Source organism: Hyperoodon ampullatus (assembly GCF_949752795.1).
Source record: "Hyperoodon ampullatus genome assembly, chromosome: X".
NCBI lineage: Eukaryota > Metazoa > Chordata > Mammalia > Artiodactyla > Ziphiidae > Hyperoodon > Hyperoodon ampullatus.
This window is the reverse complement of record NC_136913.1, coordinates 91868138-91893824: the sequence shown is the minus strand read 5'-3', so window position 1 is coordinate 91893824 and position 25687 is coordinate 91868138. Positions and strand designations below refer to the sequence as shown.

The 25687-nt window shown below is 42.7% G+C and overlaps 1 protein-coding gene across 3 annotated transcripts in view; it reads right to left on the bottom strand.

Annotated features, from left to right (window-relative positions):
- Positions 1-1806: 1806 nt before the first annotated feature.
- Positions 1807-25687, bottom strand: part of LOC307069506 (uncharacterized protein) — a 40087-nt gene continuing 16206 nt past the window's right edge. Inside the window, exons 1-3 of one of the 3 annotated variants that reach the window (XM_079727882.1) lie at positions 9565-9680; positions 8513-8733; positions 1807-1908 (exon numbers count right to left, since the gene is read on the bottom strand). In XM_079727882.1, coding sequence (XP_079584008.1) covers positions 1870-1908; positions 8513-8733; positions 9565-9649 — 345 coding nt within the window. In that variant the 5' untranslated portion in view covers positions 9650-9680 and the 3' untranslated portion in view covers positions 1807-1869. Of the gene's footprint in view, positions 1909-7004; positions 7209-8512; positions 8734-9564; positions 9681-23810; positions 23930-25687 lie in introns of those variants that run through there. The other 2 variants (XR_013811498.1, XM_079727881.1) reach the window with 2 other exon arrangements.

Here is a 25687-nt window from a genome sequence, read left to right as displayed (position 1 = left end):
TAAGATTCATCTAACTTGTATGTAGCCAAGTTTGTTCATTTTCTTTGCTGTATGACATGCCACTGATGGATATATCACTTCATATACCTACCCAAGTAGTTTCTGAATTTGGGTTGTGTCCAGTTCTGGACAATTACAAACAATGCAGCTCTGTGCATCCTTGGCCTTGTCATCTGCTTTGCATGGGCATTCTCTAGGCGAAGCGCCTAGTGGTAGTATTAGTGGGTCCAGGGTAAATATATCTTAAACTTTGAGGGATACTGAATATTCCCGTTATTCAGTTCTACATATTTCTTGATTTCCTCCAATCCAAGGATTAGTTAGTAGTATGCTATTTTGTTTCCAAACATTTGGGTGTTTTAAAGCTATCTCTGTGTTATTACCCTCTGCGTTAAGCATTATGATCAGAGAGCCTAGATTTCATGCCAGTGATTCTTTGCAGTTTATTGAGGCTTCCTTTTTCTTATTAAGGTCTATTTCTGTAAACAGTCAATATGCTCAACAGAATTTATGTTCTCTGCTTGTTGGGTATAAAGTTTTATAGTATCTAATAGCTCAAATGTATTATTGTGTTTAGGCCTTTGATATCACTGCTTATTTCTGTTTGCTTGGACGTTCATGTTCTGAGAGTGGTGGGTTAAAATCTTCAGCTCTCATTGTTAACGTATCTATCAGTCCCTACAGTCATAAAATTTATCATTGAGGTTTAAGCTATCCTGCTACGCCACGTTTTATAACACTCTCACGCTATCATCCACTGACCCTAGCCATCCACTGCTCTCTGCCCCATCCTACCACCTTCTACATGACTCCAACTTCCACATCAATCACTCTACAATTTGACGTTCTCATTTCCAATGGACATCTTTACAACATACTAGCCAACCCCTCTCACAGACACACTCTGGTTTATTCTTCACCCTAAACTACTCTACCTCTCACATCTAAAATGAAAATATCCCAGTGTTGGACCGCAAGCCCCTGGCCATGCTGCTCTCTCATTCTTCCACTCTCTCTACATGTGTTCTTTTATCTCACTGAGCCCTCCTATTCCTTGGCCTCTCTATTTTCTGCCCATCTGCACTCTCCCTCTTCTGTCTCTCCCTCCTGTCACTATTGATTTGGTTTGGGGTTCTCCCTATTTTTTTTTTCTGGCCGTGCCACGCAGCTTGCTGGGATCTTAGTTCCCTGACCCAGGATCGAACCCTGGTCCCCAGCCACTGCCGAGTCCGAACCACTGGACCGCCAGGGAATTCCCTGGGGTTTCTCCTCTTTTCCTTCTTTTCCTGCTCCCACTCAGGCATACTAAGTTCTCAATACATCTACCACCACTTATTCTTCTACACTCATAACACCTTCTGTATCTCCACATCCAGTTATCACCCACAGCCAATCAACTGTTGACTTTCAGTTCTATACACTTCTTCATGTGCTTTCAATACCCCTACCTTAGTCTAGGACTTCAGCATCTCTCACATAAATCACTGCTACAATGAGCACTCCATTCTTGCTCCTCTCTGATCCTTTCTTCACATTGCTTTCAGAGTGACATTTCTAAAACACAAATTATTTCCCAAAGTAGAGCCCCTTGATGGCTTCTTGTAGCCTTAAGAATGAAGTCTCCACTGCTGTCTCTGGGGAAATGCAGATGGCCAACAGGCACATGCATACATGTTCAACATCACTAATCATCAGGGAAATGCAAACCAAAACCACAATGAGACATCACCTCACAAAAGGACACACATAACAAATTTTGGCGAGGATGTGGAGAAAAGGGAACCATCCTACACAGTTTCGCGGGAGTGTAAACTGTTGCAGCCACTGTGGAAAACAGTATGGATATTTCTCAGAAAACTAAAAGTAGAACTACCGTACGACCCAACAATTCCACTGCTGGGCATCCATCTGTAAAACACAAAAACACGAATTCAAAAAGATGCATGCATCCCAATGTTCATAGCAGTGTCATTTACAATTGCCAGTGTATGGAAGCACTCTGTGTCTTTCAACAGATGAATGGACAAAGAAGATGTCAGGTATATATACAAAGAAATACTAATCAGCCATAAAAAAAGAATTTTGCCATTGGCAGCAACATGGATGGACTTGGAGGGTATTATGTTAAGAGAAATGAGTGAGACAGAGAAAGACAAATACTCAGTAAATTAAAAAGAATTAATAACTGGCTGAATTAACGGACATAGAAATGAATGTAGAACAGACTTAAGAAAGGGTAAGTCTTCAACAACACACATGCTGCACAGAGCAGAGAAAGGGCAGGGCTTATTTGAAAACCACCTAATAAGTTGGTATTACTAGCACTACAGAGCTAGTGGGCCCTTTTGTGTGCGTCTTAAATGCCAAGTTTATTGTGTATGCAGTAGAGTCGTCAAATTTTTCTTACAGGAATTTGGCATGGCCAGAGTTGGGTTTTAGGAAGGTTAACTTAGCAAGTATATGAAGCATGTATCTGTGGGGAAAGACACAGAGGTAGGAGAAGGTTAGGAGTCTAGGGCAAAGTTCAGGCAAGAAGTAATGAAGGTAATGATACTAAGAGTTGGCAAGAATGTGGAGCAAATAGAAATCTCATCCTCTGCTCTTGGGAATATGAACTAGTACAACCGTTTTGAAAGATAATTGGTGTTACCTAGTAAAGTGAACTTGGACAGAACCTAAGACCCAGAAATTTCATGTCTAGGCCTATATTGTAGATCAGGGTTTCTCAACTGCTGACATGTTGGAAAGATAATTCTGGGTTGTAGAGGACTGTCCTGTGCATTGTAGGATGTTTAGCAGTATCCTTGGCCTCCACCCACTAGATGCCAGTAGCACACCCTCAGTTATGTCACCCAAAATGCTTCCAGACGTTATCAAATATCACCCTGGCTGGGGCGGATGGGGAAGTGCAGAGAATTGCTCTCAACTGAGAAACTAAAGAAGCTGTTGTATAAGGGCATAGTGGGATATGAATGAGAAAGTTCATCGCAAAATGATTTGCAAAAGCATAAAGCTGGAAACAAGCCACATGTCCATCAACAGGAAATAGACATATTGTGGAATTTTCATATGATGGATAACTATAGAGCAATGAATAATGATGACAACAGTTGCACACATCAGCATGGATAAATACCACAAACACAAAATTGCGGGGGTAGAGAAAGAGCAAGACAAGTAATACATCCAGTATAATTAGATCTACATGAAGTCCAAAATGGAGAAGAAATAACATTATTTACAGGAACATTCCTCTACAGTAAATGTATAAAAAAGTGAATTATTAACAAGTTCAGGATCGTGGTAACCTCTGGGAAGGAATGAGGGGATGAACCTGGAAGGGCACAGGGGGGCCTCCAAGGCATTAGCCGTGTTCTAGTTCTCAAGCTTGGTGGTGAGTACACAGGTTTACATATTATTAAGATATACCTTACATATATGCTGTATTATCTTCTGTATACATGAAACAGTTCATAAAATTTGTCAGGAAGTGATGCGGTCTAAAATAATGCAGGAAAACGGAGAGAAAGGCAACAGAGTAAATAACTAATTGGATGAGAGACAGAGACAGAGAGAGAGAGAGAAGAGCCAACCTTTAGGTGCCTCTTTGAATCATTTTAAATTCATTTTCTTCACAGAATTGGGGATGAAATCAATTCCTTATCTATAAACACACATAATTCATTGCTCAGACTTCTACAAAATGTACACTTTATGCCTCAACACGGATCCTACTATATGACGTGATTCACAGGACTGGATAATACTACATTTCACAAAACACCATTGTCTGAGAATCCTGCCCTGTTAGACTTGTACACCTGTACTCATTTGTATTCCTTGGAGTTATAAGCATCTGAAAATAGGTGGCTTAGAGTAAAAGTGATTCTTCATCACTAACTTTAGTGTCATTAGCATACACCTAACTGGTACAGAAAACTGTTTCCAACTTCGGCACCCACCCTACCCCTCTGCTTTTCTCCCAATGGTCACCTCTCAGGTAGTGGAATAAAAGGAGAACTTTGGGATCAACTCCTTTCAGAAGATGGAGCCATAACCAAGGAAAATATCAGAACATCCTAACCTTTCCTGGACCAGGCAGAGAGGGACAAGACAGGTCTCTTCCTAGAAAAAGCACAGAGTTTTCAAGGCTGAAGGACTCATTGAAAACATATATTATACATGTGGATACAGAAAAACCCACAAACACCCAGAGAAATAGGAAACACAGGATTTGTCCCTGACCTGATTTAGGGACTGTCTCTCAGAGACTCAGAGAAGCCTGATATGTTAGAGCTACAGCAAACCCTCAGAGCAGCAAGCCTGAGCTTCCTCCCTCAACATGAGAGGCTTCAGGTGCATGCATGTGGATAACGTAGCCCACTTGTCCTGTTACCTGTATACACGGCCATCACCTCGTAGATACCTCTCAGTCCTGAGAGTATAACACTGACAGTGCAACTCACCCCTCAGAAGCACAGACTCAGTGAAGAGGAACACACATGCCTCTTGGGGCTTGGGACATGGGGCCACCTGGAGAGTAAATACAGGGCCCTAGGTAACTGGAGCTCGGTAAGGGGCAGGGATAAGGACTCCAAGCATGCACCAAAAAAGGCTTATCTCAAAAAGAGGTATGCATGCGTTTGTTTAAACTGAAACTCCGGCGACATCCCTGGCAGTCCAGTGGTTGAGACTCTGTGCTCCCAATGCAGGGGGCACGTGTTCGAACCCTGGTCGGGGATCTGATATCCTGCATGCCACATGACATGGCCAAAAATATAAATAAATATATATATAAATATATAAATAAATAAGTGAACCTCCGTAAATTCTTAAGCCCAGGTAAAGGCCTTTAATATTAACTATTAACTATAGTTAATACGCTAACTATATTAACACAGAAATACACACACACACACCCTGCTGGCATGGCATGAACCATACGGAACCAAACCAATTTGAGGTCTTTCGAGGGACCCTACATGGATAAATTTCTACTTGGACTGTTCTTTCATTAAACAATGGTGACAAAAGGCCTCGTGCCTTTTGTTGTTGTTGTTCTAAGCATGAGGAATACTGTGTTACTACATGACAATGCATTTTTAAATGTCAACCCCACTGACAGGGGAAAGGGTTGTGGATACCTTACACTCACATCACTTTAACAGACCTTTATCAAGCATCTACAAAGAAGAAAACCCAGCGATTTAGAAGAGAGAAATCAATAAAAGCCTTTACGTCCTGCACAAGTCAGAAGCTCCCATTTTAGGGAGCTGGGGCGATACACACATAAATAAATAATGTTAATCTACTCTAGGATACGAGAGGAACTAGCATGGAAAACAGAAAATGTACTGATGCTAACCAGGAAGCTCTCAAGCAGCCTTAACTAAATATAGAAATAAGGCTTTGTACCCTCAAACCCCTGGTCCTTCCCTTCTCTGATCGTCTGCTCTGCTCAAGTACCACTTCACTCTTTTCCCTTAAAGAAGTTCCAGATACTAGGCCCATTTCCTCTTTTAATTTTCTTTAAATTAGGACATATTTCAGACCTCGACAAAGGTACAGAGAATGCTACACCCATGCAACCATCAGCCGTCTTAAGAAACGTTAGCTTACAAATAAAATTGAAACCAACTGTACCCCTCCCCAACTGAATTCTCCCTCTTTTTCCATAGATTTAACCACTGTCTTAAATAGGTTTATTGTTCTCATACACACCTTTCTGCATACTACATATGCATGCATTACTCCTATGTATGCCTTTTACTACAAATAGATGTATGTATAATCAATCTAATAATTTTGAATGCCTTTAAACTTCATATGTGCATGGTATCATAATGCTTTTATCGTGTTGGAACTAGGTTCTTCCTTTATCTATTTGTCCCTTCCACTACTGAATCTTTGCCCCTTGTTATAAGCTGAATTGTGTCCCCTCAAAAGATATGTTGAAGTCTTGACCCCCGGAACCTGTAAATGTGACCTTATTTGGAAATAGGGTATTTGCAGGTGTAATAAAGATCAGGTGAGGTCATACTGGATTAGGGTGGGCCCTTCATCCAATATGACTGGTGTCCTTATAAGAAGGGAAAGAACACAGAAAGAGAGACAGGGGAAAACACTATGTAAAGATGAAGAAAGAGACTGGAAATCTGCATGTACAAGCCGAGTGATGCCAAGGATTGACAGCAACCACCAGAAACTAGGAGAGAGGCATGGAACAGATGCTTCCTCTAAGCCTCCAGAAGGAACCAACCCTGCCGACACTTTAACCTCGGACTTCTGGTCTCCAGAACTGTGAGAGAATAAATTTCGGTTGTTTTAAGCCACCTGCTTTGTGGTAATTTGTTACGGTAAACCTAGGAAACTAACACATCCCTCCGGGAGGTCTTTGTGTCTCAGGCCCCTGAGAATTCTAGTACCTTCCTCAGTCCAGATCTTACCATCCTGTTCAGTTTACCTGCAATAGTACCAAGTCAGTGAATTAAGGCTGGTTCTACTGTAGGTGTAGTTAAATGTTTCCCCCATTGCTCTAAAGCAGTGGTTCTCAAACTTTAGTGTGCTTCAGTAGCACTTGGAGGACCTGTAAAACCCTGATGGCTAGCAGCCTACCTTCAGAATATCCAATCCAGTAGGTCTGGGGCAGGGTCTGAGAATTTGCATTTCAAACAAGTTCCCAGCTGATGCTGATGCTGCTGATGATGCTGCTGCTCCATGGCAGGCCAGTAGCACCATCTGGTCCCCAGGCAAGCTAGGTCATCCATCAGTTTCTTTCAATAACATATACTAGAGGCTGGGCCACCATCTCTATCGTCACACAAGTTGTTTATAATCTAATGTTTTAATTTATTTGAGGCTGCTATAAAAGGATGTCAAACAGGCTTACCAAATACTTGAAAGGAATCCCTTTCAATGACAGTAAGGTGGGCCGAAATAAATAGAACAAAGATACATTGGAGTCAGTGTTATTTATGTTAAAAAAAATCTGCAGCTTATTCGTGTCAAACAAGCTTTTATTTTCAATGTGAACAATACTGTCAAATTTATATCTAAAAGGTAAGAATAAAGTCAGATAGCAGTTAATATCATTTTGGCATGATGAACTTTGAAACAAAATCTGTGTTGTGGGCTAATGAAAACTAGAATGTTCATGAAGAACAAATTCTTCTCTTCTTTCGCTGTCCACTTCTTTTAATGTCTTCCAACTGTAGGATGGGATAAGAGTCAATTAACAATTGTACACCAACAACATGCACCAGGGACTTTCTAAATATGAGTCAATACTATGTACATCTCTTGGCTCTCCAAGGAGAAAACAAAATGTTTTCTTCTTGTAACCCAGACCCTTGGTTGTCAGGGTGCACATCATTTCATCACACCAACCTCATCTCTCTCTTGCCAACCACTATATATGTTAGTTTTTTTTCTTGAAAGGCCACTCTGTGATTTAAATGTCTTTCCACCTTAAGAGCCTATGCTCCTTACCAAATCATAAATCCCTTATAATCCCAGACCTTCAGTTTCCGTATCTGTATAATGAGAATGAGGCTGTTATCAAACATCCACAGGTGTCAAAATTAAGAAAGGGAGAAAGAAAGAGTGTGATACTGAGAGAGAGAGAGAGAGAGATGAGAGAGAGAAAGGAAAAGATGAATGGGTAGCGGAAAGAGAAATTAGGATTGAATTACCAACTCAGTGATAGCCAATAATAATACTATGGCTCATTTTCTTTCCTTTTGAATAAAACATCTAAATTGAACTAATATTTGTGAATTACTCATGAAATGCAGTCTTATTTGAAATCCTTAACTTTTTACTACTTTGTAAGGAGTCACCTTCTCAAAGGCATTGTTATTCCAAGAGACTTCATTTCTGTGGCCAGGTGATGAAGGTACAGCTAGTGCACAGCTTAGTCACTTTAGCTGCTTCTCCTGGTGACCAGTCTCTAAAAGTATAGGTCTCTATATTTTAGACCGCTAAAAAAATATAGGTCTCTATTTCCAGGTCTGATAAATTTCCCATCTGCAGTAGACTTAAAGCTACAGGACAAAGGACTTGTGGCTGTAAATGAAATACATTTCAGAACACACTTCCTTCTATACCATCTAGAATACAAGTACATTATTAACATTAAACTGTTTTTCCAAAACTAAATTTCAACAATTTTTTCTTATTATTTTACAAAAACAATTAAAAACATGATAGATGGCTAGAGGGAAGCAGCTGCATAGCACAGGGAGATCAGCTCGGAGCTCTGTGACCACCTAGACGGGTGGGATAGGGAGGGTGGGAGGGAGACGCAAGTGGGAAGAGAAATGGGGATATAGGTATACTATAGGTGATTCACTTTGGTATAAAGCAGAAACTAACACACCACTGTAAAGCAATTATACGCCAATAAAGATGTTAAAAAGATAAACAAAAAATACATTAAGGATGTAAACAAAACAAAACATAAAGCTGTCAGTAACAGGTATATGTCAGGACCGGTTGCACTATACAATAATACCTTGTCTTCTCCAGAACTGCCCTCTGCTGAGTCCATATCCAGCTTCAGTCCTTCTTCTGCTTTTTCATCTCCATCCTCTTTCTCTTCCTCAGCATTTTCATAATGATATTCACTCTCTTCTTTAGTGTCGAATGATACGGACTTTGGCATCACAAGGTGGTGGGAAACATTTCCCGATTTGAAATCAGCAGCAGAATCTAGTTCTCTGCTCTCAGGAGGATCTGGAGAAGAGAAATATGTCCGAAAATAAATAAATAAATAAGGAGAATAGCTGGTCATGTTCCTACTGGTTGATACAGCACTTCCTTGGCCCTCACACTTCTGCTGCTTGACAGTTTTCACAACATTATCCCCCTGTTTCCAGTAGATCTCACACACTGTGCTGCTGATTTTTTCTGGCCCTTTGGAGAAGGGATGGAAATCATTTGATCCTGAGAGCAATTTTGTATGTTTCTGCCAGAACGTCACTGGAAAATGTTCACCCCATTTCAAGACAAATTCTACCGTGAACCTCATTGATTCCTCAGCCACTGAAAAGTGCCCCTGTGCCATTTCATCATTTTCTCAGGTCATCGTACTGAGAATCTTTACATTTTTAGAAGCCCGTCAGCCAAAAGTGAGGTATGCCATTTGTTTGCCCCTAGGTTGGTAGAAGGCAGCATACTTTTTCTCAAGATCCTAAAGGTCTTTAGAGAATTGGGCTTCTACTTGTGCATATCGTGGCTGAAGGTTTTTGAGAGCTTGGACCCGCTGCTTAACCACCAAAAGCCAGCGCTGAGTGCACCCTGCCTTTGAGGCCGATGCCGCAGCAGGGGCTGCAAGGGACAGGGGACTGGGCCTCCCCTAGCCAGCCTCGGCCCCTTCGACGGGTCCACAAGTCCCAGCCACCCAGGACTCGGAGGCATCAGCCAGGACCTCGCCCGCCCAGAACTCAGCCTCCCCTGCCCCCGCCACCGGTTCCTCTGCCTTCTGGGATGCCACCCCCTCCGCAGGCTCCCGCGGCTCCCAGGGTGGGGGGCCCTCTGCCTGGCACTCGCCCCACCAGACCTCACCTGCCTCTCCCAGGTCTTCCTGCCCGTGAGGAAGCGCGGCAGCCTCTGCAGGGTCTGAGGGCGGTCGGGAGCGGCGCCTGACCATCACGCGGCCGGCGTGGGGCCCGGCCAGGACACGGTCGTTGTAGTGGCTGTGGTGCAGAAGACAATGGCCCACATCCCGGAGCAGGGAATGAAACTGCACCGCGGGCGCCCCGCGGCCTGCGACCACTCCCGCGCCTCCCTGCCCATGCTCGTCCTCCTCTTCTGTCTCTTCCTCCTCCTCGACCTCTTCCTCAGTTTCCTCCCCCTCTTCTGACTGGTACTCAGCCTCCTCCTGGTCCTCGATGTCTAATTCAAACTCTTCCTCCTCCTCTTCCACCATCTCTGCATCCCAGTCTTCTGCCACTGCGGCCTGGGCGGCCTCCTGCCCACCATCCTCCCCGTGAAGGGCTCTGGAGAGCCTCAGGGAGGCCAGAAGTGCTGTGACCCCCTCGACTCCATCCATCCCTCCAGAAGGGGAGGCACGGACCCCGAGGGGACTGGGGTCGCCACCCCCCCTGCCACCAGCTCCGTCCTGGCCACCTGGGATCGGCCCACGCTCCTCTGTGGCAGACATGGCAGGAGAGACACGCCAGACACGGATCGGGCTGCAGTGACGACCGTGGGGAAGATGGCGGCCGCTGCACTGAGTGTCGCTGAGGGAGCGGACGCTGTTGGCCGCTGGGCCACCGGGACGGGGTGGGGGCTGCAGAGAAGCCAGCTGCCCAGGGGACCAGAGTCGGAGAAAATGCCTCTGCGAGCCCCGCTACGGGAAGTGCAGACGGCCTGCCCGCGGAGCGCCCCGGCGAGACAGGGCCGCGGCCGCTGCGCACAGGGCGGGAAAGAGCTTGATTGGCTGCTGACGGGAGGCGGACCTTACAAGGGTCAACGAAGGGCCACTTCCTCCAGCGCCGACTCTAAGCTCATTTGCCAGCAGCCAAGGATTGACAGCACCACCGTCCAATGAGTGATCAAGTTCTTCACTTTCCCTGGAGGCCTTAAAGGGCCAGCTCACCCTCAGCCTCTGTGATCACACAGGAATCCCTTCTTTTCATTCCACCACTGAAGAGCAAAACTACAATGCCCCTAAAGGCGGCGCCCTGGGGTATGGGAACCTGCATATGTTCCCCAGTTGCCACCCTGGGGCAGCTCATGCTGATACAGACACACGTAGTTCAAAACTGAGAGAGAGAGAGAAGGTGTATAGATCAAATCTCAGCAACGCTTAAAACCTCCCACAAGAGACAGCAAGCGAATTTGGAGGTTTTAATGCTGTTAAGGCTCCTTAGAAAAGGACATACAGAGTCGATATGGATGCAGTGAGAATGGAGAGTGGAAGAAGCAGTAAAGACAGGAGCTGGAGAGTGTTTCATCAGGGCTCCCCAATTCAGTTGCAGCCTCCAAGAAATGAAGACAGACAGAGAGAGGGAAGAGAGACAGAGACAGAGAGAGAGATTTCTTTTAAAGTCTGGGCTGAGCACCTGCTCTGCACTGGATTGTGCACACCCCTTGCCTCCCAAATTCATACGAGAAGCCCGTCCCCAGCCCCACCCCACCCCCAGGAGATGGTATTTGGAGACTGGGTCTTCAGTAGGTCATTCAGTTTTGGTAAGGTCAGGAGGCTGGGGTCCACACATTGGGATTATTGCCCTTACAGGAAGAGACCATAGATGGTACTCTCCTCCCACCATCCCAACGTGAAGCCACAGGAAGAAGGTGGCTATCTTCAAGCCAAAACGAGGGCCCTCACCAAGAACTCCACCCTCCTGGCACCCTGACTTTGGGCTTCCTAGCCTCCAGAACTGTAGGAAATAAATAACTGTCTTGTTTAAGCCGCCCAGCCCATGGCATTTTATTAGGGCAGCCTGAGCAGACTAATACAGCATGGCAGACGTTAACAGCACAGGCTTCCTAGAATCATTTCTCGGTCAACAGTCCGAGACTTTTTGTTGTACTCAGCCCCACTTAGCCGAGTGGTCAAGGGTAACGAATGCTGAAAACGAGGAAGAAATCAACAACTATTTTATGCTAATCCCAGTTACTACTGTTGATGGGCATAGAAGCAAGACTGGGTGTCAGCTGTAACTTCACGTTCAGGAGAACATAAGCTATGTCCCTTACTTCCAGTAAGCACACTGCCTTGGGATCCAGGACATCGAATTTGACACATCCTAACGTTTCACAGATGGGAAGCACACATTCTGCAGTGCGCTCCTGGGAAGGCTCAGGAGAAGAGCTGTTGTTGCCACCCTGAGTCACTATGGACTCCTCCTATCCCAAGTTGGGTTCAACGGTCAATCAAGACTGGTGACACCACACACACACACACACACACACGCACACACACACACACACACACACTACCGAGACGCGATGCAAAGTGTATTCCTTACGTGAGGAGGCTTCTGGGGGGAGAGCAGGGCAGCCTTCTCAAGCTGCTCCAAAATAGACTTCAGAGAGTCAGGAATGGAAGAAATTGCTTTGGGAGTTCTACTGTGATTAGTGGATGGGGCCAGCATGACAGTTCCCTTGTGCTGGCAGTAGCTAGTGTCGTTTGATGCCCACTCCTCCTGCCCTCCACCCTACAACCGTGCCAAAGGAGAGAGTGGAGTGTGGGGCATTGGGGAAGAGGGAGGGTTGACGTTTAAAAGCCCTCAGCAGTCAAACATCAAAGGATGCAGTCAGACCCTATACTATAATTCACCTCTGGCGTGTTGCAAGCGACAGAAACGTGCCATTTTCGTGTAATGGAATCTGAACTTGTGGAAGTAAGCCACTCTGGAACTCTGAGTCCTGCAGCCTAAGGCCGGGTAGGGAGGCAAAAGGTCCACTGAAGGCTGTTCAAGAGCCCAGCGTGGTGTATCCTGAGAAGTAAAATGCATGCCTCGGTCACCATCAATAAGGCCCGGAACTCCAAACCCCATCAGGAGGGTCTTGGCGAAGCCCTGCGTAGTGGTTTTAGTATATGTAGAGACACGTGTGACCTGGATTTATAATTTGGGAGTCTGTGGGCCAAGAGATTCCCACGGCTCTTTACCCCAAAGGGGACAGTTTTACACAAGGAAACGTCGCTGCCGCCATGGGCCGGACCAGACAGCCAGACCGATGACAACGGCCTGATTGTCCATGAAAATGTGAAGATGGTGCTAACTGTTGGCCAGAGCATCCAGCGCTAAGGTGACTGCCTGAAGTTCACTCACTGGTGCTGTCTTTTCGTTGAACAGTTTTATCTATGGTTATTGTATTGATTACTGACAAGGAAAGAGTTTTCCTGACATTTTCCTATTTATTTTCCACATGTCAGTCTTTTTTGTTCCTTCACTCCTCAATTACTCTGCTTTCTGTTATTAATTACTTTTTGTAGTGTACAAAGTGATCCTTTATCACTCCTTTTGCTGTACTTTTTTAGTTTTTTTTTAGTGCTGGAGCTTTTTGTGGGGGCAGTGTCGGTGGTTACACTGGGAGTTACAATTAGTATCTTAGCTTTATAATAATCAAGTTTGTATTAACACGGAGATAGTTGCCATAGTATTCAAAAACTCTGCTTTTCCCTAGCTCTGCCACATTTCTTTATTTAATTATGGTGACACATGGCATGTCTGTATATTTGGTGCCCATTAACAGAGATTTATAGTTAATGCTTTATACATTTGTATTTTAAATCATATATGAGAACAAAAAGAGGAGATATAAACCAAAAGTGCAGCAGTACTGGCTTCTGCGTTTACCTGTGTAGTTACCTTGGCCTTTGTGGTTTATTTCTTCATATTGCTTCAAATATGTGCCCAGCATTGTTTCAATTCAGCCTGAAGGACTCCTTTCAGTACTTTCTATAGGGCAAGCTTACTAGCTATGTACTCTCTCAGTTATTGTTTGTCTTGGAATGTCTTTAACTCCCCTTCATTTCCCCCACATATAGAATTCTTGGTTGAAAGGGTATTTTTGTTCATTTGTTCTACGCTTTTAATATGCCATTCCAATGCCACCTGTCCTGTGTGGTTTCTGTAGAGGAATGCGCACAAATCTTACTGACGATTACTTGTATATGAGGAGTTGTTTCTATTGCTGTTTTCAAGGTTCACTCTTTGTCTTTGACTTTTGATAATTTGATCATGATGTGCCTAGGTGGGGATCTCTGATTCTATCCTACTTGGAGTTTGTAGAACTTACTGGGTGTGTAGATTCATGTCTTTCCTCCGAGTTTGGAGGTTTTCAGGCATCATTTCTTCAAAGATTTCCTGCCCCTTTCTCTCTCTCCTCTGCCTCTGCAACTGTCATTATGTGTACATTGATAAGCTTGCTGATGCATATAAGTCTCATAGGATTTGCTCATTATTCTTCATTCTTTGCTTTTTCTGCTCCTCTTTTCCTTTCCAGAGACTGGATATCTCAACTAACCTTTTAAACTTTGCTGATTCTTTTTCTCCTGTTCAAATTTGCTGTTGGACATCTTTTATTAAATTTTCATTTCACTTACGGTGCTTTTCAGCTGAAGAACTTTTATTTTGTCCCTATTCATAATTTCTATCTCTTTGGGATACATCTTTCTCATTGTTTCCTAGTTCTTTGATCACTGTTTCCTTTCGGTCATTGAGTTTATTGAAGACAGCTGACTAAAAGTGTATTTTTCTAGTAACCCAAATACTGGGCTTCACCTCTGACAGTTTATAGTAATTAATTTTTTCCATGTGAACAGGACACACATTCCTCCCATCCCCTCCAACTTTATGGAAGTACAATTTACAAATAAAATTTGTATATTCAAGGGGAACAATATGATGCTTGATGTATGTACACATTGTTAAATGATTACCACAGTCAAACTAATTTATGCATCTATAACCTCACATAGCTAAAGGTTTTTTGGGGTGGTGCGTGGGATAAAACTAAGATCTACTCTCTCAGCAAGTCTCCAGCATACCATACAACATCTTAAATTAAATCTGCATGCTGTGCATTAGATCCCTAGAATGTATTCATCTTATAACTGATCATTTGTACCCTTTGATGAACCACCCCACAAATAACAAACCTGGAGGCATCATGGTTCCTGATTTCATTATTTGACAAAGGTATAGTAATGAAAACAGTATGGTAGTGGCATAAGAACAGATATATATATAGACCAATGGATCAAAATATAGAGCCCAGAAATAAACCCACACATATATGTTCAACTATTTGACAAGAACTCCAAGAACACACAATGAGGACAGGATAGTCTCTTCAATAAATGCTGCTGGGAACACTGCATATCCACGTGCAATGATACTATACTGGAGCCTTATCTTACACCATATCCCAAAATGAACTCAAAATGGATCAAAGACTTAAACGTAAGGCCTGAATCTGTGAAACTCCTAGAGGAAGAAACAGGGGTAAGCTCCTTGACATAGGTTATGGCAATGATATTTTTTTGAAATGACACCAAAACAAAGGCAACAAAATCAAAAATAAACAAGTGGACGACATCAAACTCAAAAGCTTCTGCACAGCAAAGGAAACAATCAACAAAATGAAAAGGCAACTGACCTATGAAGCAGAAGAAAATATTTGCAAATCATGTTATCTGTTGAGGGGATAATATGCAAAATATAAAAGGAATTCAATCAACTCAACAGCAAAAAACAAACCAAAAAAACATCAACCAATAATTCATAAAAGGGCACACGGTCCGAATAAACATTTTCCCAAAGAAGACATACAACTGGCAAATAGGTATATGAAGAGGTGTTCAACATCACTAACCATCAGGGAAATGCAAATCAAAGCTGCAATTAAGACATCACACCGGGAGGCTGGCTCCGGGCTGGAGGACCAGGACTGAGGCAAGACGCGGTCTGCTGCTCGAATGGATTATGCCCGCATCTGCCCATGGAAGGAACTGGCTGATGAAGACATTGGTGTAGTTGGCGAGGACAGGAGCTGGAGGAAAACGTTGCTGGAGAAAACAGTCTTCCCCATAGGACTGGAGACACTACTTGGAAAGCGCTTATTAGTGCCGGGCCTGCCCACAGCAAGTGCCTAGTAAGTAAGTGCTTGGCTGCTAGAATGTGGTTGCTGTGCTTATGAGCGATCAGTCAGTCAATCAACAATATGAAAGCCAGACTGTTCCTTAGTGAGTAGCCAGTGCATAGGGAAAGGGGAGAAAAGCATTCGGGATTTTCTTTCAAGACTCTCTGTCCTGAGCCGGAGGAAGATGGCGGAAGAGTAAGACGCGGAGATCACCTTCCTCCCCACAGATACATCAGAAATTCATCTACACGTGGAACAACTCCAACAGAACACCTACTGAACGCTGACAGAAGACCTCAGACCCCCCAAAAGGCAAGAAACTCCCCACATACCTGGGTAGGTCAAAAGAAAAAAAGAATAAACAGAGACAATAGGATATGGACGGGACCTGCACCAGTGGGAGGGAGCCGTGAAGGAGGGAAGGTTTCTACACACTACAAGCCCCTTCGAGGGCGGAGACTGCAGGGGGCAGAGGGGGAAAGCTTTGGAGTAGCGGAGGAGAGCACAGCAACAGGGGTGTGGAGGGCAAAGCAGAGAGATTTTGGCACAGAGGATCGGTGCCCTCAGGCACACACCAGCCCGAGAGACTTGTCTGCTCGGCCGCCAGAGAGGGCGGGGCTGGGAGCTGAGGCTCGGGTATCGGCTTTCAGTCGGAGCGCAGGGAGAGGTCTGGGGCTGGCGGCAGGAAGAGACCCTGAAGGGGTTAGTGCTAGCCCGGAGGGAGTCCGGGGAAAGGGTCTGGAGCTACCGGAGAGGCAAGAGACTTTTTTCCCTTTTGTTGCCTGGTGCGCGAGGAGAGGGCATTCCCCTCCCTCCCCTCTGCCTGAGTGAGCCAGAGTCCCCGAATCAGCGGCTCCTTTAAACCCGTCCTGTCTGAGCGAAGAACGGACGCCCTCCGGCGACCTACGCGCAGAGGCGGGGCCAGGTCCAAGGCTGAGACCCGGGAGCTGTGAGAGCAGAGACAGGGAAATCTCTCTGTGCAGCCTCCGAGGCAGCGGATTAAAGCTCCACAGTCCATTTGATGTGCCCTGCGTCTGTGGAGTGCATGAATGGACAGCGAATCATCCCAAATTGAGGAAGTGGACCTTGAGGACAAGATTTAAGACTTTCCCCCCTTTTTTTTCCCTCTTTTTACAACGAATTATCTCAAATTAAGGAGGTGGACTTAGCAAGATTTCAGACTTTTCGCCCTTTTCCTCTTTTTACAACGAATTATCCCAAATCGAGGAGGTGGACTTGGAGAGCAAGATTTTTGATTTTTCCCCCTGCTCTCTTTTTGTGAATGTGTATGTGTAATCTTCTGTGTAAGATTCTCTCTGTATAGCTTTGCTTCCACCATATGTCCCAGGGTTCTTTCGGTCCGTGTTTTTTTTCAATAATTACTTTTTAATTTTAATAACGCTACTATATTTCATACTTTATTCTATTTTACTTTACCTGCTCTTTCTTTTTTTCCTCCCTTTCCTTCCTCCCTCCCTCCCTCCGCTCCTCCTTTCCTTCTTTCTTTTTCTTTCCTCCATCCCTCCCTCCCTCCCACCCTTCTTCTTTCCACTTTCTTTTTCTTTCCTTCCTCCCTCCCTCCCTCCCTCCTGTCTTTCTTTCTTTCTTTCCTTCCTCCCTCCCTCCCTCTCTTCTTCCATTCACTCTTCCTTTTGCTTTCATTCCTCCCTCCCTCCCTCCTTTCTTTCCTTTCTTTCCATCCTTCCTCCCTCCCTCCTTTCTTTCTTTCTTCCTTCCTTCCTTCCTTACTTCCCTTCTTCCTTTCTTTCAATCTCTCTTTCTTTCTTCTACTAATTATTTCTTTCTACTTTTTCTCACTGTTATTCTGAGCCGGGTGGATGAAAGGCTCTTGGTGCTGTAGCCAGGAGTTAGTGCTGTGCCTCTGAAGTGGGAGAGCCAACTTCAGGACACGGGTCCACAAGAGACCTCCCAGCTCCACATAATATCAAGCAGCGAAAATCTCCCAGGGATCTCCATCTCAACACCAGCACCCAGCTTCAGTCAACGACCAGCAAGCTACAGTGCTGGTCACCCTATGCCAAGCAACTAGCAAGGCAGGAACACAACCCCACCCATTAGCAGAGAGGATACCTAAAAACATAATAAGGCCACAGGCACCCCAAAACACACCACCAGACGTGGACCTGTCCACCAGAAAGACAAGATCGAGCTTCAACCACCAGAACACAGGCATTAGTCCCCCCCACCAGGAAGCCTACACAACCTACTGAAACAACCTTAGCCACGGGGGACAGACACCAAAAACAACAGGAACTACGAATCTGCAGCCTGCAAAAAGGAGACCCCAAACACAGTAACATAAGCAAAATGAGAAAGCAGAAAAACACACAGCAGGTGAAGGAGCAAGATAAAAACCTACCAGACCTAACAAATGAAGAGGTAATAGGCAGTCTACCTGAAAAAGAATTCAGAATAATGATAGTAAAGCTGATCCAAGATTCTATTTCCCAGATCCAAAATCTTGGAAATAGAATAGACAATATGCAAGAAACAGTTAACAAGGACCTAGAAGAACTAAAGATGAATCAAGCATCGATTAAAAACACAATAAATGAAATGAAAAATACTCTAGATGGGATCAATAGCAGAATAACTGAGGCAGAAGAACGGATAAGTGAGGTGGAAGATAAAATAGTGGAAATAACTGATGCAGAGAAAAATAAAGAAAAAAGAATGAAAAGAACAGAGGACAGTCTCAGAGACCTCTGGGACAACATTAAACGCACCAACATTCGAATTATAGGGGTTCCAGAAGAAGAAGAGAAAAAGAAAGGGACTGAGAAAATATTTGAAGAGATTATAGTTGAAAACTTCCCTAATATGGGAAAGGAAATAGTTCATCAAGTCCAGGAGGCACAGAGAGTCCCATACAGAATAAATCCAAGAAGAAATACGCCAAGACACATATTAATCAAACTGTCAAAAATTAAACACAAAGAAATCATATTAAAAGCAGCAAGGGAAAAACAACAAATAACACACAAGGGAATCCCCATCAGGTTAACAGCTGATCTCTCAGCAGAAACTCTACAAGCCAGAAGGGAGTGGCAGGACATAATTAAAGTGATGAAGGAGAGAAACCTGCAACCAAGATTACTCTACCCAGCAAGGATCTCATTCAGATTTGATGGAGAAATTAAAACCTTTACAGACAAGCAAAAGCTGAGAGAGTTCAGCACCACCAAACCAGCTTTACAACAAATGCTAAAGGAACTTCTCTAGGCAAGAAACACAACAGAAGGACTATACCTACAATAACGAACCCAAAGCCATTAAGGAAATGGGAATAGGAACATACATATCAATAATTACCTTAAATGTAAATGGACTAAATGCTCCCACCAAAAGACACAGAGTGGCTGAATGGATACAAAAACAAGACCCATATATATGCTGTCTACAAGAGACCCACTTCAGACCTAGAGACACATACAGATTGAAAGTAAGGGGATGGAAAAAGATATTCCATGCAAATGGAAATCAAAAGAAAGCTGGAGTAGCAATTCTTATATCAGACAAAATAGACTTTAAAATAAAGACTATTAGAAGAGACAAAGAAGGACACTACATAACGATAAAGGGATCGATCCAAGAAGAAGATATAACAATTGTAAATATTTATGCACCCAACATAGGAGCACCTCAATACATAAGGCAAATACTAACAGCCATAAAAGGGGAAATCGACAGTAACACAATCATAGTAGGGGACTTTAACACCCCACTTTCACCAATGGAAAGATCATCCAAAATGAAAATAAATAAGGAAACACAAGCTTTAAATGATACATTAAACAAGATGGACTTAATTGATATTTATAGGACATTCCACCCAAAAACAACAGAATACACATTTTTCTCAAGTGCTCATGGAACATTCTCCAGGATAGATCATATCTTGGGTCACAAATCAAGCCTTGGTAAATTTAAGAAAATTGAAATTGTATCAAGTATCTTTTCCGACCACAATGCTATGAGACTAGACATCAATTACAGGAAAAGATCTGTAAAAAATACAAACACATGGAGGCTAAACAATACACTACTCAATAATGAAGTGATCACTGAAGAAATCAAAGAGGAAATTAAGAAATACTTAGAAACAAATGACAATGGAGACACGACGACCCAAAACCTATGGGACGCAGCAAAAGCAGTTCTAAGGGGGAAGTTTATAGCAATACAATCCCACCTTAAGAAACAGGAAACATTTCGAGTAAACAACCTGACCCTGCACCTAAAGCAATTAGAGAAAGAAGAACAAAAAACCCCCAAAGTTAGCAGAAGGAAAGAAATCATAAAGATCAGATCAGAAATAAATGAAAAAGAAATGAAGGAAACGATAGCAAAGATCAACCAAACTAAAAGCTGGTTCTTTGAGAAGATAAACAAAATTGACAAACCATTAGCCAGACTCATCAAGAAAAGAAGGGAGAAGACTCAAATCAGTAGAATTAGAAATGAAAAAGGAGAAGTAACAACTGACACTGCAGAAATACAAAAGATCATGAGAGATTACTATAAGCAACTCTATGCCAATAAAATGGACAACCTGGAAGAAATGGACAAATTCTTAGAAATGCACAACCTACCAAGACTGACTCAGGAAGAAATAGAAAATATGAATAGACCAATCACAAGCACTGAAATTGAAACTGTGATTAAAAATCTTCCATCAAACAAAAGCCCAGGACCAGATGGCTTCACAGGCGAATTCTATCAAACATTTAGAGAAGAGCTAACACCCATCCTTCTCAAACTCTTCCAAACAATATCAGAGGAAGGAACACTCCCAAACTCATTCTACGAGGCCACCATCACCTTGATACCAAAACCAGGCAAGGATGTCACAAAGAAAGAAAACTACAGGCCAATATCACTGATGAACATAGATGCAAAAATCCTCAACAAAATACTAGCAAACAGAATCCAACAGCACATTAAAAGGATCATACACCATGATCAAGTGGGGTTTATTCCAGGAATGCAAGGATTCTTCAATATACGCAAATCAATCAATGTGATACACCATATTAACAAGTTGAAGGAGAAAAACCATATGATCATCTCAATAGATGCAGAGAAAGCTTTCGACAAAATTCAACACCCATTTATGATAAAAACCCTGCAGAAAGTAGGCATAGAGGGAACTTTCCTCAATATAATAAAGGCCATATATGACAAACCCACAGCCAACATTGTCCTCAATGGTGAAAAACTGAAACCATTTCCACTAAGATCAGGAACAAGACAAGGCTGCCCACTCTCACCACTCTTATTCAACATAGTTTTGGAAGTTTTAGCCACAGCAATCAGAGAAGAAAAGGAAATAAAAGGATTCCAAATTGGAAAAGAAGAAGTAAAGCTGTCACTGTTTGCAGATGACAAGATACTATACATAGAGAATCCTAAAGATGCTACCGAAAAACTACTAGAGCTAATCAATGAATTTGGTAAAGTAGCAGGATACAAAATTAATGCACAGAAATCTCTGGCATTCCTGTACACTAATGATGAAAAATCTGAAAATGAAATCAAGAAAACACTCCCATTTACCATTGCAACAAAAAGAATAAAATATCTAGGAATAAACCTACCTAAGGAGACAAAAGACCTGTATGCAGAAAATTATAAGACACTGATGAAAGAAATTAAAGATGATATAAATAGATGGAGAGATATACCATGCTCCTGGATTGGAAGAATCAATATTGTGAAAATGACTCTACTACCCAAAGCAATCTACAGATTCAATGCAATCCCTATCAAACTACCACTGGCATTTTTCACAGAAGTAGAACAAAAAATTTCAAAATTTGTTTGGAAAAACAAAAGACCCCGAATAGCCAAAGCAATCTTGAGAACGAAAAACGGAGCTGGAGGAATCAGGCTGCCTGACTTCAGACTATACTACAAAGCTACAGTAATTAAGACAGTGTGGTACTGGCATAAAAACAGAAAGATAGATCAGTGGATCAGGATAGAAAGCCCAGAGATAAACCCACGCACATATGGCCAACTTATCTTTGATAAAGGAGGCAGGAATGTACAGTGGAGAAAGGACAGCCTCTTCAATAAGTGGTGCTGGGAAAACTGGACAGGGACATGTAAAAGTATGAGATTAGATCATTCCCTAACACCATACACAAAAATAAGCTCAAAATGGATTAAAGACCTAAATGTAAGGCCAGAAACTATCAAACTCCTAGAGGAAAACATAGGTAGAACACTCTATGACATAAATCACAGCAAGATCCTTTTGGACCCACCTCCTAGAGAAATGGAAATAAAAACAAAGATAAACAAATGGGACCTAATGAAACTTCAAAGCTTTTGCACAGCAAAGGAAACCATAAACAAGACCAAAAGACAACCCTCAGAATGGGAGAAAATATTTGCAAATGAAGCAACTGACAAAGGATTAATCTCCAAAATTTATAAACAGCTCATGCAGCTCAATAGCAAAAAAACAAACAACCCAATCCAAAAATGGGCAGAAGACTTAAATAGGCATTTCTCCAAAGAAGATATACAGACTGCCAACAAACACATGAAAGAATGCTCAACATCATTAATCATTAGAGAAATGCAAATCAAAACTACAATGAGATATCATCTCACACCAGTCAGAATGGCCATCATCAAGAAATCTAGAAACAATAAATGCTGGAGAGGGTGTGGAGAAAAGGGAACACTCTTGCACTGCTGGTGGGAATGTGAATTGGTACAGCCACTATGGAGAACAGTATGGAGGTTCCTTAAAAAACTAAAAATAGAACTACCATATGACCCAGCAATCCCACTACTAGGCATATACCCTGAGAAAACCATAATTCAAAAAGAGACATGTACCAAAATGTTCATTGCAGCTCTATTCACAATAGCCCGGAGCTGGAAACAACCTAAGTGTCCATCATCGGATGAATGGATAAAGAAGATGTGGCACATATATACAATGGAATATTACTCAGCCATAAAAAGAAACGAAACTGAGCTATTTGTAATGAGGTGGATAGACCTAGAGTCTGTCATACAGAGTGAAGTAAGTCAGAAAGAGAAAGACAAATACCGTATGCTAACACATATATATGGAATTTAAAAAAAAAAATGTCATGAAGAACCTAGGGGTAAAACGGGAATAAAGACACAGACCTACTTGAGAATGGACTTGAGGATATGGGGAAGGGGAAGGGTAAGCTGTGACAAAGGGAAAGAGAGGCATGGACATATATACACTACCAAACGTAAGGTAGATAGATAGTGGGAAGCAGCCGCAGAGCACAGGGAGATCAGCTTGGTGCTTTGTGACCGCCTGGAGGGGTGGGATGGGGAGGGTGGGAGGGAGGGAGATGCATGAGGGAGGGGATGTGGGAACAGATGTATATGTATGACTGATTCACTTTGTTATAAAGCAGAAACTAATAAAAAAAAAAAGACATCACACCTATTAGGATGGCTATTATCAAAAGGACAAGAGACAGCATGTGTTGGCAAGAGTGTGGTAAAAAGGGAACCCTCGTGCCCTGTTGGTGGGAAAGTAAAATGGTGCAGCCACTGTGGACAACTGCATGGAGGTTCCTCAAAAGACTGAAAGTAGAACTATCAGATCAGCCAGCAATCCCACTCCTGAAAACAGATCCAAAGGAGGTGATTTCTGCTCTGCTCCCTTATGCTCATTGCAGCATTATTCACAATAGCCAAGGAATGGAGACAAGCTAAGTGTTCTGGGCAGATGAAAGGATAAAGAACATATCACAATTATATAAAAGACATATAAAAGAATTCTTCTTAAAAATTCATCAGAGGGCTTCCCTGTGGCACAGTGATTAAGAATCCACCTGCCAACGCAGTGAACATGGGTTCAAGGCCTGGTCCACGAAGATCCCACACGCTGCGGAGCAACTTAGCCTGTGAGCCACAACTACTGAGCCTGTGCTCTAGAGCCTGTGAGCTGCAACTTCTGAGCCCACTTGCTACAACTACTGAAGCCCGCAAGTCTAGAGGCCGTGCTGCACAAGAGAAGCCACCGTAATGAGAAGCCCGCGCACCACAACGAAGAGTAGTCCCCGCTCGCCGCACCTAGAGAAAGCCCATGCGCAGCAACGAAGACCTGACACAGCCAAAAATAATAAATCAATAAAAACAAAATAAATAAAGTAATAAAAGTTCATTTGCAAGACTATTCTTACCTTTAGGGGGTGACACAGAGAGGAACAGGAACAGAGACAAGACATGGTAGATTCTCCTTCCTTCAGACGTCTTGTCTCTCTCAGGAAATCTCTACAGGCACAGCTTAATAGTGAGCCAGCTGCAAAGGCAAAATAGGGTTGACAGAGACCCAGAAACTTAGAAAAGGTTACAGAATTTTCAGCCCAGATATTAAACAAATTTTACTTACCTCGCATCTACTTCCTCTTATATATCCTGACAAAGAATGCAAACAGTGTGCCTTGTGACACAAAATAAACACGGAAGTGACTATAACATCAGTAACACCCACTTCCAAAAACACAAGAACAAAACTTAAGACCTTTGTTAGGAAGTGTACTCATGTTTAGATAGTAAATAGGGAACCACTGACAGATTTTAATGAAATTTACATATATCATTAATTTTGATGTAGAAAATTTCATGTACATAATGACTTCTCTTCTTTCTCCCATGGCCACCTAGGAAACTCAGAGATTAGGAAAAAAGCTTCCTTCCCCATATGTTGGTTTAATATCCTAGCCTCAGATATACTCAACACCTCTGCCTGCGCCCCTGATGGAACACCACTCTCAGGTGAGGCAGTTTTTCTACCTGAAGGATTTCAAAATACCCTTAAGATTTGGGAAGAATTGGGAGGTCTAAAGGTAAAATCTGTGCAAACACTATGTAGAAGCAAAAACCTTGTATGACTCAGAAACGTATCTGGAGGGTTGAGTGGGTGTGTGTGAGTGTATGGGTAAAGATTGTTTCGGTTGAACTTTAGGCAAACTGTAAACATAAACTCTACACAGAAACACTTGCCAATCCCCTGTGTCTTTAAACTCATGAGATGAGCTGCCCTGCAGAGGCAGGACCTGGTGTCTTCGGGCAGCTGTGGCAGTTAAAGGGTGTGAGCTCTCAAACCAGACTGCCTGGATAAAAGTTCCAGTTCACTCACAGGCTGTGAGATCTTGGGCTCAGGATTTAATATCTCAAATCCTGTCTTATATAATAATTCTCAATTTCTCCATCAGTAAATGAGGTGAAAAATAGTCCCAACCTCATCGGATTGCTGTACAGATTTAATGAGCTAATACTTTACAAGGGCCTACTTGATGTAGAGCTTGGCACAGAGTAAGTGCAAATTAATGTCTGGATACATCACAAAATGAACACATTCCATGCTCACTGCTGTAGCTGCACAGATCATCTTTTACTCCTTCAAATATGCTATGTTCTCTTTCTTCTAATGGATCTTTGCCCATCTTCATTCCTCTAACTAGACCTTATGCATAGCTTTGGCCAAAACTGACTTTCTAAGCCCTAATCATCCTTAACGTCCCAAATCAGGCTTTTTTTTTTTTTTTTACAAGAAGCCTCTTCTCTGTTAAGACGGGGTTGCACATTTCTTCCTTTGTTATTTTTAAACTAAAGTGAAAATAAAATAACAGAAAATTAATGATTTTAGTCACTTTAAAATGGACAAATCAAATAAAAAGTTTTAAAAATAAAATGTACAAATCAGTTCTTTTAGTACATTCACGATGCTGTGCAGTCATCACCCCTATCTAGTTTCAGAGCATCTTCATCAACTCAAAAAGAAACCCTATACCCAGGAAGCGGTCATACCCCATTCCCTCCTATCCTCAAACACTGGCAACCACTAATCTCCTTTCTGCCACTATGGATTTGCCTAATCTGGACATTTCATAGAAATGGAATCATGCCATATGTGGCATTGTGTGTTTGTGTGTGTGTGTGTGTGTGTGTGTGTGTGTGATATTTTGTAATTTTTGTTCATGGTAGTTGTTATCTTTTTTCATTATGAACTTTTTCTCATTCTAAAAAAAGATTCACTTCATGCATGATTGTGTAT